The sequence below is a fragment of the Paroedura picta genome, chromosome 1 (genome assembly GCF_049243985.1).
Source record: "Paroedura picta isolate Pp20150507F chromosome 1, Ppicta_v3.0, whole genome shotgun sequence".
Taxonomy (NCBI): Eukaryota; Metazoa; Chordata; class Lepidosauria; order Squamata; family Gekkonidae; genus Paroedura; species Paroedura picta.
The window spans coordinates 173,159,622-173,175,031 of NC_135369.1; the positions used below are offsets into that span (position 1 = coordinate 173,159,622).

Consider the following 15,410-nt stretch of genomic DNA (forward strand, 5'->3'; position numbering starts at 1 on the left):
TAATGATGCAGCTGAAATGCCCAAATGTGCTCAATACCTTTATTTGTAACAAACAAAAAGTTTAATAATAATAATAATAATAATAATAATAATAATAATAATAATAGTCATTTCTAATTCTTTGCATCTGTTTGAGTGATTAATGCAGTCAGCTTCCACAAGCTTCAGTAACATCGGAGCATCCATGGAAGAAATATGTTTTTCAGTAAGCTCATGGAAGATTATAAATATTATTATAGAAGATTGTAAGTTAGCAGATATTACATTAACTTTCATATTGTTTAATTTTCTAGATAAATAATCAGAACCTAATTATCAAATCTGAAAACAGCTTACACCAGATGCTGTTTAACTGCTGATCAAACCAGTTAGAATTTACTTGGATAATGATATTATGGAACAACTCTAATATTTCTATGTACAACTACATTCCATTCCTTTTTGGAACAAAACTGATAATTTTTCTGCTGAGACTTTTCAAGTTCTGTGCATTTACTCCGATTCTGCAGCTCTGCTTTTCATTCACTTTGAAACTAGATTGTTAAATATTTGAAAGAATATATGTAGCCTAATTGCCTCTCACGGTTTTCAATCGTTTTCAACCTCCAAGTGGAACCTGAAGTTCTCCTGGAATAGCCCCCAAACTACAAAGACTCTACTTCTCCCTGCCTGCCTCACCTGCATCCAGTACGAAAGCATTCCTATGAAGAAATTACTCCAGCTTAAATGTGAAGTAACTTGCGAATATTTGTTTTCCTTCTTTATTTAGAAGATTTCTATGCTACCACTCCAGGCTTGCCCAAGCCACCATGTCATCTTTTGTCAATGTTTTTTTTAAAACTAAAATCTTAGAGATACAAATCTTTGCTATTTCATTTACAAATACTCTAGTGCTCCATTTGCCTCTTGAAGCAGGACAATTAGGAAGCTTACCATGGTATTTTGATTATCTCCAACCAAGCACAACAAGGACTTTCTGGAGCAGGTGTTACGCTGATGTCCTTTCCTTTTCTGCAGCTCCCAGCTCTAAATACCTACATCCAAGTGCACCAAGACTAGGAAAGCCAGAGGGAATTGTGTACACTCAATGCACTGCCTGATTACAAGGTCAGGAGGCCCAGTGTTGGTAACATGTTTGTTACCCTGGGGTATACAACCAGGCTTTCTTTCGTTTTCTTTTTTTTTCTTTCCATTTTTGAGTATAGAAAGTATAAAGACAGAAAGAGCGAAAAAGCCATCATCTATATACATTATTACCTCTTCCTTCACCCTCCCTCAACCCGATATCCATAGCTCTTCAGTTAGCAAGGTCATCTAAGTAGTATTGCCATTGCTCCTGATATTCTTCAGTTGGTCTTTTATTGACTATAGATGTAAGCTTCACCATTCTCGATAGTTCCATAACTTTATTCAGCTATGTCTCAATAGTCGGTACTTCTGAAGATTTCCAAATCTTGGCTAAGATCTTGCTGCTGTAGTCGCATAGAAAAAAAGGTTCTAACTTGAGTAGATAATATATCCGGGCAGAGACTTAACATCATATGTTCAGGCCTTAAAGGGAAGTTAATCTTAAACATCACTTCTAAAAGACCATGCACTTTTGTCCAGAATTTATGCACCACCACATATGAAAGGACCCCACTTTGTCATTACACTTTCCAACAAACATTGTTATATCCCTTCGCCATTTTATATCCACATGCCACCTATAAAACATCTTATACCAGTTTTCTCTTAGGGTTTGACTATTCGTGAATTTAGGGATTTTAGCCCACAGACGTTCTCATTCGTCCATAGTGATATTGATCTCAAGATCAAGAACAACCAGATTTTCTAGTAAAATTATGATCTGTCATGATAGTTCAGCAATGAAAAGGACAAAAAAAATGCTGAAATTGTGGAATTTTTCTCTCTAAGCTGAAATCACACAAAATATTAAGGAACGCACTTTCAAAAATAGTTGTGTATTGAAAACAAATGTGTGAATGTCAGCCTTCTTCACCTCAGCAGCAGTGCCTAATTGTACACACACTGGCAGTCTTCAAGCAAAGGTTGGATACACACTTTTCTTGGATGCTTTAGGATGCTCAGGGCTGATCCTGCGTTGAGCAGGGGGTTGGACTAGATGGCCTGCATGGCCCCTTCCAACTCTATGGTTCTATGATTCCATGAATTCTTCCCTCTGCCTGTTCTCTCACCTAGGACTCTTCTCAGGTTCTGCCTTCTTTCCTCAGCCTTTAATCTGGCATCTCAGTTTGGGCTTTGCTTCCTGCTGGACCCACTTGTTTCGGCAGCAGCTTCTTTCTGGAGCCATCTCTTCTTTCCCTATGCCCTGCTCATGTTGCCGCTTCTTCTTTTCCCCACGTTCTTTAGGAAGTTACTCCTGAATAAGGAAGGCTGCAGCTTAATCTGGTTTATACAATCGAGAAACCACCACACATTGCTTGTAATCATAGCAACAAGCATAGCAACAAGCATGGGTTACAGACGGGGTCCCCTTGAGGTTGCTGGGGGACACTCCACTTCTTACTCTTGTTTCCGGCTGCCACTTAAAAAAAATGACTGTCAGGTTGGTGGGCTCCTGAGTGACATAGGGCTGCCATCACTGCCTTGGCAAAGATTTTGAGGGCGGTGCCTGCAGTGGGTGGAGCTTGGGGAAGATGTGATGTCATTCTTGGTTGGACAAGCTTTCTCAACCAGGGTTTCATGAAACCATAGGTTTTCTTGATAGCTCTGGAAGGGTTTCCCAAATGGGTGGGAGTTAATTTTTAAAATATTTTTTTCAATTTGTTAAATATTTATTAGGTGATATGACCGTATATGTCATATGACTATATATGGTCATATTGACCCGCTCCCCCCTCCCAAAATGGCCAGTTATGGGCCTGGAGGGGGTGGGACGGGAGGGGCCCCAAGTGAGCCTATACACAGCTATGTTTCCCAACCATATTCTGCACAATTGCGCCACTTCTGGGGTGTATCAAAGCCTGAAGAGTGTTTCAGCGGCTTCTCAACAGTAAAAAAGTTGAGAAATGCTGCTCTAGTGATTACCCTTAATCTCTATGGTAAAGACCAGAGACATGTGACAATTTCTAGAGCATCCCGATGAAGCCATTTCCAGCCATATTTTTACCTACTCCTCTGTTTCTTGAAAGTGGGTGTTTTTCTGTCCTGGGTGGAAAAACAGCAAACCCAAGAGAAGGAGAGGAGTGTGTTAAGTAATGATCCTCCCTACAGGTCCTTTTTCAATAACACTGTGAAAAACACAATTTTTTAAAAGTTTTCCACAAGAAGAAATCTACATTTAAATCTGAATGTTTTTTGGGGAGAGGGGCAGGCCTTATTGCAAAGGGAGGAATTGGAGGAGATGCATTTTTAACATGGATATGACATCACAGGACATGATGCTGAAACCCCATAAGCTCCCTTCCCCTCCTCAAACTTCACCCACCCCAGGCATTGCTCCAAAACTTCCAGGAACTTCTCCAAACCACAGCTGGCCACCTGGATCTTCTGATGCCCATTTGCACCAAAGAGGAAGAGAAACTTTGGGATCAGCTCTTGTTTTGGAGAAGAGATGCTCAGTTTCCAGAGAAAGGAAGATGCTTCCTTTGTAAACAGAGTACTTTGCTACGGAGACATTCAAGAACAGGTTGCCTGCCCTGAAAGCCTCCCAGACAGTGGTGGGTATTTTATGCCTTTTAGGAATTTGACTCTTGGACCCTCGATGATACCACCCCTTCCAGAGGCAAAACATTCACATAACTATGATGTATTTTGTGAAAAATCTCTTTTTAGACTTACCTTGTATTAATTTTGTTGGCTTCCTTCTCATTTAGGAATTGGACATATAATAAGCAAATGTCCCTTGTTGATATTTTTAAACCCATTTATTATTTTGTTGATCTGAAGTCTTTGGGCCTTTCCATGCAATATGTGGAACAAATCAGCTTTCCCCAATATGTGGAACAAATCAGCTTTTCTTTTTTGCACCACAAGGCTTGAAAGCCAGATACAAAGAAAAAGGTTCAACGCAGTAGCCAAGATACAAACTGCTGCTTAGCTCACTAAAGGGACAAATTCTGGTATGTAGCCGTATTAGTCTGAAGCAGCCAAACAAATTTAGAGTCCAGGGGCACCTTTAAGACCAACAAAGCTTTATTCAAGGTATAAGCTTTCGTGTGCATGCACGCTTCGTCAGGTATAGTGGAACATAATATCCTCAACAGTTACATACAGGAAGAGAGAAGGCGGGGGAGTTTAAATGTACACAAAACTGTAGGGAAATAGAAAGGGGGAATAGGTAGACTTGCTTGTTATTTGCCGTTAAAAATTCACATTTTGCCGTTGAAAATTACCCTGTGGGATTGCTGCTCCATGTGAATTGCTCAGTGAGGTAGTGCACGATCATGAAACAACAATAAAAATTTTAACCATATAAACATTGTTTGCACAATGGTGTGAGCAAGAGGACGAAGACTTGTGTGGCCCATCTTTAATGACATCATAGGAAATGTCCAATAGGAGACCCTACTCCTTGTGCTGCCATGTTGACTGTACAGCTAGCACAACAGAAATGGATTTGGAGAAGTAACAAACTTTCCAAATTACAAAATATTGCACTTGGATACCCCCACAGGGAAGTGTACTTACAAATGAAGTTCTGCAAGTGGGGTGCATCAAACTAATAACGACTGTGTATTTATCATACACAAAACATTGGGTGTGCAGAAATCCTTTCAACTTGTAGCCTGCCCTCTTGTGAAAAAAGATTCAACAGAGTGCGGTTCTTATTACTTCCAAGCTAAAGCTGTTCCTTTGGGCACGTTTTGGGTTTAAATTTCAAAGTATTGAATGCTCCTTCCACAGCTTTGGGCAAATATATTGGATATCTTTCTAATTTCTTTCTGGAACTGATTGTTCTTTCATGGTTCTTTCTTTCTGATTGGCTTGCTCTGCTTGATGTTTGGATGGTGTCTTGGGACGGTTTCCGAGGGGCGCGAAGAATCCAGTTGGAATGTAAGCTGTGTTCTCGTGAGCTGGTGACAACTGAAACAGGGAAGCGAAACTAGAATCAATATCCTTTCGTCAACCTTTTACAAGAAAGGCAATAAATGAAGCAAATAAATACATGCAGAGGTGGCCAAATTGTGGCTCTCCCGATATCCAAGGACTACAATTACCATGAGCCCCTGCCAATTGGCCATGCTGGCAGGGGCTCATGGGAATTGTAGTCCATAGACATTGGGAAACCCACAGTTTGGCTGGGTTGGCCATGGTTAGTATTTGGAAGGGAGACCACCAAGGAATACCAAGGTGGACAAAAGCAAGCCACCTTTGATCTGAACATCTCTTCCCTTGAAAACTCCACAGGGTTGCCATAAGTCGGCTGTGACCCAATGACCAAAAACAAAGTTTTCAATGTGATGGTAAATCCATGTCTCAACTAGACTGTAGGCTGTACCACATGTGGTTGCTCACCTGACTGAGTGCTCCTCTAAAAATGAACGGGAAGAGGGAACAGTTCTACAACAGGCTTCTCCCAGAAATCCTAGGTTGGGTTTTGTTTTATATAGAGAGAATCATACGCTGATGTGATCGTCTTACAGACTGAAGTTATATGGCCCAGATATAATTTCGCCCCTCCAGTGAAAACTATAGGGTGGATCCAGAGATGCATGAATGGAAATGCAAACTCATTTAGTACAGTTTGGTTCATGCAAGCAATAGCATAGAATACAACAGCAAGATCTATAACTGCTTGTGCAACAATAAGTTTAATGTGGCAGAAGCAGCCAGGGCAGTCATCTTTGTGCATATCTTCTCCTTATGCAAAGGCTCCAACGTATGTGGAAATTTTCCTCTAGATCCAAATTTAGATCTGCATGGTAATACTATAATGCAGCAAAAATTGAACTGAAGCCTTTGACACCTGTTGACTTAGCTGATGTGATATTATGAATATTTCATTGGCAGAGGAGAAATGTCTAGTCTCCTATGCCTTTGAACATTAAGAGCCTTTGCAGAAGGTACAAGAACACAGGCATCTTCATTTGAACTTGAAATGAGACCATATTGGATATTGCTTTGCACTGGTTCAGATTATATTACTAGCTTTTTTGGGTACAGTGACGGGAAAAATACAAAGCATTTAAAGTACTGACATTTTTGACTGAAATACGAACATTATGATACCTGTAAATATTGTATTCTCTTCCTTTATAATTACCTCCAATGTTTTTAATGGTAGAAGTATATTACACTGAAGTTGGCAGGAAGATATCCTGGGTAACTCTGATCTGATTCAGTAGAATGCTAACACCTGCCTACATTTTACTTTTCCCATTTTTCTCCCAGTCTGACACTCTAGCAAGCCCATTAAAGCCAATGAGCCTTATAGCGTAATTCTCTTTGAGATAACACTACTGTCAAGTTTCAGAATTTGAACAGGAAACAGTTGTAGTAGTAGTAATATTAACACAATGTGAATAGACATATTGCCTGTCTATATTTTCGGTGCTTTCAGTAGCTACCTTATTAAAGCTGTGGGTTCAGTAAGACATGGACACTGAGTTCTAACAACCAACAATTTTACTGGAACCAGAAGTACTGAACAACAGACAAGCAAACAGTCGAACACAGAACCATTCAGAACTCCCGCCAAGGAGTGACAAGTGGAGTGCCTCAGGGATCTGTCCTGGGCTCTGCACTTTTCAACATAGTTATACATTATTTGGATGAAGGGGGGGTACTTATTAAATTTGCAGATGACACTAAACTGGGAGGGGTAGCAAACACAACGGAAGACAGAATCCAGGATACAGGATGAACTTAACACATTAGAAAACTGAGCTAAAATGAATTTCAGTGGTGATAAATGTAAAGTTCCTCATTTAGGTAGGAAAAGTAATATACATCACTATAGGATGGGTGAGACTTGTCTTGGCAGTAGTACATGTGAAAAGGATCACATGTACATTGAACATGAGTCAGCAGTGTGACTCAGTAGCTAAAAAGGCAAATGGTATTTTGGGCTGTATTAACAGAAGTATAATGTCCAGATCATGCGAGGTGATGTTACCGTTTTACTTTGCTCTGGTAAGACCCCACTTGTGGGCACCACAACTAAAGGAAGATGTAGAGAAACTGGAGCATGTCCAGAGGAGGGCTACGAAGATGGTCTGGGGTTGGGAGACCAAGTCGTACGAGGAGAGGTTGAGGAAGCTTGGTATGTTTAGCCTAGAGAGGAGATGACTAAGAGGTGATATGATAACCATCTTCAGATATTTGAAGGGCTGTCATATATAGAGCACAGTTATTTTCTGTTGGATCAGACCCAATGGGTTGGAATTCATTCAAAAGAATTTTCAGCTAAACATATGGAAGAAGTTCCTGACAGAGTGGTTTCTCAATGGATCAGGGTTCCTCAGGAGGTGGTGGGTTCTCCATCTTTAGATGTTTTTAAGCAGAGGCTAGATAGTCATCTAACAGAAATTCTGATTTTACGAATTTAGGCAGATTGTGAGTAGGTGGGCAGGAAGGGATGTGTCATGGTTTGTTTCCTGTGGCACCCAGGGAATTGCTGATTGCCACTATAGGATGGTAGGTGAATTTCTTCCAGGTCAAGCTGGATTCTGGAGATTTTTGGTGGTGGTAGGGATCACTGGGGCATGAAATTGGGGTCACTGTTGGTGGGAAGGTAGTTGTGAGTTCCTACATTGTGCAGGAGGGTGGGCTAGATGACCCTGGAGATCCCTTCCAACCCTGATTCTATTATTCAGGGCACATGATTGGTCCTTAACGGAGGCCTGTGATTGGTCCTTAAGTCTGGCTCTTGATTGGTCCACAAGTCTCTTCTATTATGCCAGTCTCGAGACTGGCAAATCCCAAGTAAGGGCTCAGGATCCCAGCCTCAAGTCTCGTATAATCTCCCTTCATTCTGCATACCCAGCATACCCGGTAACCATCACGTACGCACTTACCATCAAAATCAACATCCGCATGTCGATAATCCCTCACGACAATTTTCCGCTGCCTTTCTGCATCCAACTCTGCAATAATGGAGTCAAAATAGGCAATGGCCTCCCTCACATCCGAAGCGAGCTGCGAAGTGTTTCTCTCCGCTGAGTCCTGTCAGGCAGAATGATAGCCCCACTGCTCAATTAGAACTCAGTTAAGGACTTCCCAGATTCACTCTCGCTCCAAAATGCCCTGGACATTGTAAGTGAAGGCTGTCTTATCTTCTGTACCACACGAGCCTTACTAGTTTATAAGGTCTGACACTGCGTGATCACTTGGTGCTCAGCCTCTGTGCTGCTCGACTTTCCAAAAATACCAAACTGATATCGCCGTCACATCTATTCTTTCCAATGTCATTCATTTCAACATGTAATCAAATTATTTTGAAACGGTTGTACAGCTCTCCTGCCCTTGCACAGAAAGGGTACAGGAGGTGAAAAAGCAGTGGAAAGTATACCTAAAGGTAGACAGAACAATTTATTCCTAGGCAGGGTTATGGCTTTCTAAAATCATGGACTCCAACTTCAGTGGGCTTAAACAGGTGCAACTGCTTAGGGTGAATTGTACTATAGCGGAGGTGTAGATTCCTCAGTTTCATGGGGGATACAGGGCTAAACCTAGGCCAGGCCTGTCAGGGTGTCTGTTATAGGGAGGGGAAGGGAAGGTGATTGTAAGCCACTTTGAGATTCCTTCAGGTAGTGAAAAGCGGCATATAAAAACCAACTCTTCTTCAGTAATCTCAGGGCTCTCTCAGCCTCAATTCCCTCACAGGGTGTCTGTTGTGGGGAGAGGAAAGGGAAGGTGATTGTAAGCCACTTTGAGACTCCTTTGGGTAGAGAAAACTGGCACATAAGAACCAACTCTTCTTCTTCTTCTGTAATCTCAGGGCTCTCTCAGCCTCACCCACCTCACAGGGTGTCTGTTGTGGGGAGAGGAAAGGGAACGTGATTGTAAGCCACTTTGAGACTCCTTCAGGTAGTGAAAAGCAGGGTATAAAAAACAACTCTTCTTCTAAAGGCCCCTTCCCCTCTTATCTTTACCCAAACAAAACCAGCTCTGCTCTTCCTTATGAACTTACAAAGTTGTTACAAAGGCAAACAGGACTGACTAAACTTGACAGCCTGGGCAGCTTCATGATGGGGTCTGGTGGTGGGGAGGGTTGGGGGGTGATGCCTTTGCTGGGAAATCCCTGAGGGAGCTTCAGCCCCCCCCCCCAACCCCTCTGAAGTCTATACCCCTGTTGTATAGGGTGATGAGATAAGGCATGGAGTTCTCCCCATTTTATTTCTGTTTAAAAGTTTAGAATTTAGGGCCTGGGGAGCAAAAGGTTCCCAGGACAGGGGCAGCTGGTACAGTTGCTCACATATCACTGAGTGAGGAAGCCCCACCAGCTCAGTCAATCTGGCCTGCAAAGGAGAGAGAAGGCCCAGAGCTTAACTGAAGGAAGCTGCTGATTTCTTTGCAGGCCCAAGCCAGAGAGGGAGTCCAGAGGGGCAGCAGGAGCAAGGGGTACCATTGAAGAACATATGAGGATGTAGCCCTCCATTTCTTTATATTATCATTTTGGACCTTTCCTTATGTCAATGGGCACAGTTTGTTAGAATCTATCTTTGTACTGGGTGCTCTTCCTGAAGGACACTGAAGAAGAAGAGCTGAAGAAAAAGTTGGTCATTATACCCCACATTTCATTACCCAGAGGAGTCTCAAAGGGGTTTACAACCATCTTCCCTTCCTCTTCCCACAACAAACACCCTATGTGGGAGGTGAGGCGGAGAGAGCCGTGATACTACTGAAGAAGAGGAAGAGTTGGTTCTTGTATGCCACTTTTCTCTACCCAAAGGAGTCTCAAAGCGGCTTACAGTCGCCTTCCCTTCCTCTCCCCACAACAGACACCCTGTGAGGGAGGTGAGGCTGAGAGAGCCCTGAGATTATTGCTGGGTCAGAATAGCCTTATCAGTGCTGTGGCGAGCCCAAGGTCACCCAGCTGGCTGCATGTGGAGGAGTGGGGGATCAAACCCGGCTTGCCAGATTAGAAGTCGCCGCTCTCAACCACTACACCAAGCTACAGAGCCTCTGGCCAGGGTCCCTAACACCCACTTCTTTCAGGTATTTTGTACCCTGGGTGAGACTAGAGGTACCAGCCCTTGGACATGAACTGAAGGGCTGAGCCAAAGGACTTGTGATCCTTGGCTAGACACCTGTGACTCAGCATGGTTTGATGGACCAGCCTTTAAATTGGGTATCATTTGAATGGGAGACCTCCAAGGAATACCAGGGTCCTGATGCAGAGGCAGGCAATGGCAAACTATCTCCAAATGTCTCTTGCCTGGCTGCCAGACAATCCTACCATCTCCTGGCTATGCCGCACACAGGCCCCATGATAAATAATAAATAAGTAGCATTTTTGTAATCCAGTTTGGGCAGGAAAACTGTGTAAGAAACATGATAAATAAAAAAAAAACAATTTGCAAACTCAAGACCAGCTCTGGACAGTTGGTTAATGCCAGTTAGCATGGTCAAAAACAGATGAATGATCATGTTTGAACACAATACATATGTATGTGCTGGAAAATCATGTTTCCAGCAATATGTAAAAAAACAAAAGGGGGGGGGACTCCGTTTGAAACTCCCCAACTGTTGCCTGTAAAAGGTGTGGTTTCAGTTGCTTGAAATGAAGCCTCTCCAGTTCTCACCTGAGCTGCTGAGAAAGTTTAACATTTTAGTTGATCAGAAAAATATTCTCAGCACACTGCAACTGGAAACACTGGTATGGATCAGGGCGTAAAAAGAAAGAGACTGTGCTACCACAACAGGAGCTGGTCTGTCCAAAGGTGAGATGAGAGAAGAGCTGGCTTTCTTCACCCTGCTTTTCACTACCCAAAGGAGTCCCACAACGGTTTATAAATACCTTTCCCTTCCTGTCTTCACAACAGACACCCTGTAAGGTAGGTGGGGCTGAGAGAGCTCTGAGAGAACTGCTCTGTGAGAACAGTTCTAAGAGAACTATGACTGCCCCAAGGTCACCCAGCTGGCTGCATGTGGAGGAGGAGTGGGGAATCAAACTCAGTTCTCCTCTGCCCTTAACCACTACACCATACCGGCTGCAGGTTGTGTGAAATTGTGCAGTGTCCTAGGCAGAGTCACAATGGAATTGACTTCAATGCAATTAGAAGGGTATAACACTGCCTAGGATTGGATTGCCGACGAGCAAAAGACACAGAGGATCTTTAGTCAAAGAATGTATTTGCAATCTTTTATAGTTCACTTTTCATTTAGTACATAATGTACTAAAGGTCTACTTAAGCTTTTCTAAAGAAAGTTGTTTACAAGATGCAGTGATCCCCTACCTTGGAAGATGGTGTGGGTGGAACTGGGACTTGTGGCTTTTTTCTTGCCTTGGAAGATTTTGTGGATATGGGGGAAATCTCATGGGCTTTATCCATGGATTTCAGATCTTTGATGTTTTCAATGTATTTTTTCCTCAAGGCTAATAGGTCCTGTAAGTACTGTAGACAGTCTTGGGTCTTGGAGTACATCCATGCTCGTTCTTCCTCCTTGAGATGGGTGCAAGCAGCTGAGTCTATGCTGGTGGTGCTTTTGCATTTTTTCAAGGGTTCACTGAATTCCTGATCCTCACCTCCAAGAACGTACATAGAGGTGCTGCGGATCAACCGGACTTCAGAGCCCCCATGCACCGGAATCCCATCGATTAAGCTCCTCCTCCGGGAATTGGGGTGAAATAGTGAATGTATCTTTCTGATCATATTGGAGCTTCTTCTTCACCTGGTCTCTCTGTCCTTCATCTTTACCTCCGTTGGTCAGTTTACATTCACGGTTCTCACCTTTAATGAGGAGTCAAGTTTGATACTTCCTAATTATAATCCAATTTACTGTGGACTTCTGGCACACGCATATTTCAAGCCATTGTCAATGATGTAAAAAATCAAACGTTTCCTCAGAAATATGCTGGCATCTTAGTTCGTCCTATGGTTGCACCGATGGCGGATGGACGTCTTTGTGCTGACCATGGTACTGAAACAAAACAAAATTGTGTTAAGAGATACAGATAGATAAATTAATATAGTGGAATCATTCATAATGGCCCAAACCAAAAATTCCTTGTGAGTTTTTTTCCCCTCACTCTCACCTCATTATTAGATAAGCACATTGCTGAAGCAGGCAGCAGTTCAACTGTCCCTGGAAGGGGTTTTGTTTTCTGTGCCATAGCAACAGCGAGATGGTCACAGCTATCTGATAACACATCATTGTTAAGAATAAGGTGGACTAGGATATCCAGATACATTACACTCTACAAAAGCATCGGTGTAGGAGGTTGGCCATCAACTGAAATCGTGTTCCAAAATGTTTGCCGAATCAACGAAATTGGTTTTTAAATGTCTTGTTTTGAACACGTCTCATTTAAAAGATTGCCTGTTCCGGTATAGAGACAGTCCACCAACTGTGTTGACTGCAAAATTTGCATGTGGAATCTTGTATTGGTTTTGTTTTGTATTGTATTGTCTTGTATTGAGTTGGTTTTTATACCTCTCTTTTCACTGCTTGAAGGAATCACAAAGGGGCTTACAGTGGCCTTCCCTTCCTCTCCCCACAACAGATGCTCTGTGAGGGAGGTGGGGCTGAGAGAGCTCTGACAGGACTGCTTGGTCAGAACGGCACTATCAGGCCCAAGGTCACCCAGCTGGCTTCTTACTCTGGGTCATGCGGAGGGCACGTGCTGACCAAGGGCCCATAGACGTTGCTCTATGTGAACTTAGGAAAACACTGAGACACATAATGTGGGAATAGTCTGACCACTCCAAAATGGGACCAGAACTTACTGTTAATTGGTAAAGGCCAAATGGGTGGTAAGAGCTAACAGCAAGTTTATCAATCTGTGAGGAATAACAGAACATTTACACATGATTCCCCCCCCACACACACACACACCCCAATCCTCTTAGCCGCTTACTCTGGGATAGTTTCTCCACCTCTACAAATATTGATCAGATGTTACATTTTCCTATATGGCTGAATAAACTAGATCCCCCAAGCTCATAGACATGTATTTACTGATTCCAGAGTTCTGAAGAGTTATCAAGTTCTTGATATGACCATGGAGTGTTGCGTGGAGAATGCACTGAATGCACCGTGGGAACAAGCTATTTGATAGTGGGTTGAATAAAGCGCAGTTACTTATGTGCCAAAACATCAGGTCTTTATTAGCTTGCACACAACTGAACTCAACTCAGTAGTCCACCACCTGAACTTATAGGCAGTGTAGGGTTCCCACCAAAGCCTGTGATTGGCCCAGTACAAGTTCCCCAAGTTCAAACTGATTGGACGATTTAAATGAACCAATAGTGGGATGGATCCTGAGTGCTTGCCAATACCATTAAGAGTCCCTGATGTCTGCATCGTGGTTCCCACTCTGCCGTTCCAGTAACCTGCATACACAACACAAAGATTCACTAATTCTGATGAGCCGCACTTTCTCTCTTAGTTCCCCTGCTGGAATCCACTGAGCTTCCTCTAACTTTAGTCCTGTGGAGGGGATACTCAGGAATAGCATAGGGGGGTGGGTAAAGTGTGGGTCAGCAATGGGAGAAATCATGTCTCTCTCTTCCAAAGAATTAATTGTCTGGAGTACAGTTATGATTTCATCCGTGCTGGAATCTCAGACTGTACCAATACAGAATTTCTCTTTCTCAGTCCTGTTGGAAATGACCAAAATGCTGCAGAGTTGTTATTTTAAAACTATTATCTTGTTTCCGAACATATAAAACAGCCCAGTAGCACAGGGATCTATTTCAAGAGAGTAAATCGAGGTGCTAAATTTAAAACAGCAATGTGAACATAAAGATATGAAACCATAAGTAAAGACTTTGAAAAGGATGTGGAGAGAAAAGTGATCAAGCGGGCTAACTAAATATTTAATGGCATATAAGATTACTAGCTTTGAAAATGCACCTCTTACATCTCGTTCATTCATTTGGATGGCTATTAAACTTGATGTATCTTGAAATGTTCTTGTAACATTTGGGCTGTTTTTGTGCCTTTGCTAAATATGGAGATGGCTTCTGCCTTGAAGGTCACTACGACACAAGCACCAAGTCATAGCAGCCGTTGAAAGCACAAAGAAAGCACAAAGCTTCCTTATGAAGACGACATACTTGTATCATTCTGGGCCTGTACAGATTGGAAAGTAGATATACATTTTTCCAGTCCTTTTTAAATTAAACTGTAGTCAAAATTTATTTCGGTCATTTCGTTTCTGAATATTGAATATTTTATGCTTTCCCTTATTCTAAGTACACCCAGGGCTGGTTTATCCATGTAACACATGCTACTGTTCTTCCAGGGGCCCCGCACAATGCCTTCCTCACATGGATCAGGGCCGTAGCCCCTCTCCTCCCCCTTCACACTCAGAGTGACACCCCTTTCCACTGTGGGGGCCCCCCTCTGCTCCCAGTCTGGCTGCTCCTGCTGCAATTGTCCTCTGCTAGAGCCCCACAAATCCTTCAACCAGTTCTGGTGCTAGGGGCCCCGCGAATACTTAAACCACTCCTGAGTACCCCTAACTAGACAATTTCCTCTGCTCTTTGCTTCTGGTTTATCTTCAACAAGAAACACAAATGTTTTGGTTTCCACCCAAATGGGCAGCAATCCTTGGGACTTGTCCCCTCAACCAAGGGAGCCTGTATGCCATAGTAGAAAGAGTTCAGGTTTCAGCTGCAATCCAGACTCTCACTGGCGTGGACTGGCACATGAGGGTCTCCTTGTTTCCCAGGATCCTTCAATGCACATGAGGCTGTGTGACTTTTCAACTAAACGCTTTGCACTGAAGGGAAATTAAACCCTCTTCCCTTCATTTAATGTGCTCCATGGATTTAAAATGCTCTTTTCGCAGACCAGCTGACCGATAGAGCCCAGCCAGGAGAAAAATGCTTTAAAAGGTGTGATGAGTGATGAGATATAGTTCTCACCACTGCATGTCGAATTTGTTTAAACATACACACATACACACCAACCTCCTTTCCTTACATGTGAATGAGACATAGCCAGTCTTAAATATTTATTAGTTGTTCAGTTTGTATATCGCCCTTCTCCAAAAACAGGCTCAGGGCAGTTCACAAGAATAGGATAAAACAATCAGTAAAACATTTTAGACAGCGTAAAAATACTAAAATTAACAATTATCAGCAACTAACAAAGCCCCCCTCCCCTCAGCCATCTTCCATCTGGTCTGCAGAGTTGGTAATAGGTGCCAGGGGAGAACAGAGAGGAGAGAGGCCTGTATGGTGTTAAACCTGGCGGAAGTGTGCCATTTTACAGGCCCTGCGGAACTGTGATAGTTCCATCAGGGCCCTGATCTTGAACGAGGACTCATTCCG

The 15,410-nt window shown here is 42.8% G+C and overlaps 2 protein-coding genes across 2 annotated transcripts in view; both read right to left on the reverse strand.

The window, feature by feature from the left end:
• The window catches only part of LOC143824549 (guanylate cyclase soluble subunit beta-2-like), a 29,439-nt gene extending 28,375 nt beyond the window's left edge, over positions 1–1,064 (reverse strand). The window contains 1 exon segment of the mRNA XM_077311937.1: positions 934–1,064. Coding sequence (XP_077168052.1) covers positions 934–936 — 3 coding nt within the window. The 5' untranslated portion in view covers positions 937–1,064.
• A 3,161-nt stretch (positions 1,065–4,225) lies between these two features.
• C1H13orf42 (chromosome 1 C13orf42 homolog) lies at positions 4,226–12,047 on the reverse strand. Its single transcript, XM_077311960.1, has 3 exons — positions 11,367–12,047; positions 7,983–8,130; positions 4,226–5,049 (listed from the first exon to the last, which is right to left on the reverse strand). Exons 1-3 carry the CDS (start codon positions 11,781–11,783, stop codon positions 4,805–4,807), a joined length of 810 nt encoding a protein of 269 aa, XP_077168075.1. The 5' UTR covers positions 11,784–12,047; the 3' UTR covers positions 4,226–4,804.
• Positions 12,048–15,410: the final 3,363 nt, after the last annotated feature.

Bases quoted from the DNA above. Each gene is read 5' to 3' on its own strand.
- C1H13orf42 (XM_077311960.1), bottom strand. From the start codon at position 11,783: ATGATCAGAAAGATACATTCACTATTTCACCCCAATTCCCGGAGGAGG. The intron at 8,131-11,366 runs GTAGGGGATCAC...TCTGCCTGACAG, and splicing joins CACCCACACCATCTTCCAAG to GACTCAGCGGAGAGAAACAC. The intron at 5,050-7,982 runs GTAAGTGCGTAC...TCCCTGTTTCAG, and splicing joins TGCGGATGTTGATTTTGATG to TTGTCACCAGCTCACGAGAA.